The sequence below is a fragment of the Arachis hypogaea genome, chromosome 8 (genome assembly GCF_003086295.3).
Source record: "Arachis hypogaea cultivar Tifrunner chromosome 8, arahy.Tifrunner.gnm2.J5K5, whole genome shotgun sequence".
In the NCBI taxonomy this organism is placed as follows: domain Eukaryota; kingdom Viridiplantae; phylum Streptophyta; class Magnoliopsida; order Fabales; family Fabaceae; genus Arachis; species Arachis hypogaea.
In genome coordinates this window covers 16863227-16865919 of record NC_092043.1, presented here as the reverse complement: position 1 = coordinate 16865919, position 2693 = coordinate 16863227, and the positions used below count along the sequence as shown (strand labels likewise).

Below are 2693 nucleotides of genomic sequence, written 5' to 3'. Positions count from 1 at the left end.
TCAGCTTATTATCAGCCGATGATTGATGCTATTGCAAACATGGGTGCAGGGTATAAAGGGCCAAATTACCAAAGAGTTCGTGAATATTTGTTGAGTAAATTCGTTGAAGATGTAAAGAAGATGATTGAAGGTTATCGTGTGATTTGGAAACAAACTGGATGTACTATCATGGTTGATGGATGGACTGATCGTTGTAGACGTACTTTAATTAGTTTCTTGGTTTATTGCCCTAAAGGAACTGTTTTCCTAAAGTCAGTTGATGCTTCTCATATCTCGAAAACTGCTGAGGCTTTGTTTAAGTTGCTTAGGGATGTTGTGTTATTTGTTGGTCCTGAGAATGTTGTACATGTAGTGACGGATAATGCTGCAAATTACGTTGCTGCTGGAAGGTTGTTGGAATAGGAGTTTCCTAGATTGTATTGGTCTCCTTGTGTGGCACATTGTATTAATCTGATGTTGCAGGATATTGGGAAATTTGTGGAAGTGACTGAAACTGTGTCACAAGTTTCAATGATTACGAAATATATCTATAATCACTGCCATCCTTTGTACTTGATGAGGTAGTTCACAGGCGGCCGAGAAATACTTCGTCCAGCTCCAACTCGATTCGCCACTAATTTCATTGCTTTGCAAAGTATTTTGGCTCAAAAGGATGCATTGAGAGCTATGGTGACATCTAGAGAATTGACAAGTTCAGCTTACTCTAAAGAAGCCAAAGCAAAAAAGTTTGTGGATCAAGTCTTAGATTCTAAATTTTGGAATCAATGCACTAATATTGTTAAGCTTACGGAGCCACTTGTTCATGTATTGCGTATTGTGGATAGTGAAGATAGAGCTGCAATGGGTTTCCTTTATCAAGCTATGTATAAGGCTAGGGAAGACATGGTGAAGAGGTTTCAAAAAAGAAAGAGGGTTGTTGAACCTTATTTGAAGATTTTAGATTCACGTTGGGATTTACAACTTAAAAGAAACCTTCATGCTGCTGGTTATTGGTTAAATCCAGCTTTTCGATTTAATTTTGCAGAATTTGACAAGCACAAAGACACAATTCATGGCCTACTAGATGTGATTGAGAGGTATGCTTACGGTGATGCTGATTTGATTACTAAATTGACAAGTGAGAAGAGAATCTTTAAGAATGCTGAAGGAGACTTTGGGAGACAGTCTGCAATACGTGAGCGAAGCACTGTGATGCCTGGTAAATTTTGTATTAAAATTAGTTTTTTATGATTGTGATATGTTTAAGATTTGATTTTTATGATTGTGATTGTTTTCTTTTTATGTTAAGATCAATGGTGGGAATCTTATGGATGTGGAGCACCAAACCTGCAAAAGTTAGCAATTCGTGTTTTGAGTCAAACTTGCAGTTCTTCAGGTTGTGAGCGTAACTGGAGCATTTTCGAACACATTCACTCAAAGAAAAGGAATCGGTTAGAGCATCAAAAGCTTAATGATCTTGTTTATGTTCATTACAACTTAAGGCTACAACAGAGGTACTTTTTATTTCTTTCTTGAAGGCATTATTTAAAATTTTTAGTCATAATAAGAATAATCAAGTTAATTGATAATATAGGAACCGAATGAGAAACCAAAGTTATGATCCAATTTGTCTTGATACATTTGAGGATCATTCGGAATGGATAATGGAAGATTCACCACCATTTTTAACTCCTGAAGAAGTTGATGCTTTACGGAATGATCTTGCAAATATGTCTCTTCAATCAGCTTTAGATGATTTGGGTATGTTGTTGTTAGGGATGATTTTGTAATGCTTTAACCAAATGTTTTGCCTTATTATTGATTATGATTTGTGAAACATTATTGAAATGCTAGATGAATTGAATCTGGAAGATGATCGAGATGATGGTGAAGCTAATAATACTTCTGTGGAAAATGCAAATCAGAATGAAACCAATCAGGATGTAGCTCCAGATTTGTCAGATGAAGAAAGATATCCAGACTTTGAAGTTACTCCTTGGATATAATCCATGAATTGTTATTTTCATTATGTTAAATTGAGTTGTTCATGTAATAGACTAATAGTACTAAATTTTATGTTTATTCTCGTATTACTACTTATTTTTAGGATTTGAGATTTAATGTTTATTAAAATATTATTGGACATATGTTTTTTAACTTTTAATTTTTAAGTTTTTAGCTATTTTATACATTTTACTTATGTGGGACCGGGTTAACCGGTTCAACCAGTGACCCACCGGTTGAACCAGTGATCCAGTGACCCAGTAGCCTGACCGGTTCGATCACCAGTTCGGTTCTAACAAATATGCCTGCAGTTGTCCAAAATTCCGATATAGTGTTAATGCCGGAAGACGTTCAGGTACCTGAAAATTGTGAAAATGACGAAATCTCGATAAATTATGTCTTTACAGGAAAGAAATGGGACCGAAATAAGACAATTGTCAATGAAATATTTGCATATAACGTGACATTAAATATCATGTATGAAAGTAAGGATCTTGAGCAAAACGTGAAGTCTTTGGACCTGTAGTCCGTACACCAGAAGATGTAAAACCTGTTGGATACCGGTGGGTATTTGTGAGAAAACGAAATGAGAAAAATGAAGTTGTGCGCTACAAAGCCCGACTTGTGGCACAAAGTTTTTCACAAAGACCCGGTATAGATTATAAAGAAACGTATTCCCCTGCAGTGGATGTGATAACATTGCGTTATTT

The 2693-nt window shown here is 35.6% G+C and overlaps 1 protein-coding gene across 1 annotated transcript; it reads left to right on the top strand.

Moving 5' to 3' along the window:
• Positions 1–666: 666 nt before the first annotated feature.
• On the top strand, positions 667–1985 carry LOC112705078 (uncharacterized). Its single transcript, XM_025755936.1, has 4 exons — positions 667–1198; positions 1289–1493; positions 1574–1740; positions 1834–1985. Exons 1-4 carry the CDS (start codon positions 667–669, stop codon positions 1983–1985), a joined length of 1056 nt encoding a protein of 351 aa, XP_025611721.1.
• Positions 1986–2693: the final 708 nt, after the last annotated feature.

What these genes read in the sequence shown, in the direction of transcription:
- LOC112705078 (XM_025755936.1), top strand. Translation starts at nt 667, where the DNA reads ATGGTGACATCTAGAGAATTGACAAGTTCAGCTTACTCTAAAGAAGCC. An exon ending in AACTTAAGGCTACAACAGAG is followed by an intron (nt 1,494 to 1,573) that starts GTACTTTTTATT and finishes TTGATAATATAG; the next exon opens with GAACCGAATGAGAAACCAAA. An exon ending in ATCAGCTTTAGATGATTTGG is followed by an intron (nt 1,741 to 1,833) that starts GTATGTTGTTGT and finishes TTGAAATGCTAG; the next exon opens with ATGAATTGAATCTGGAAGAT.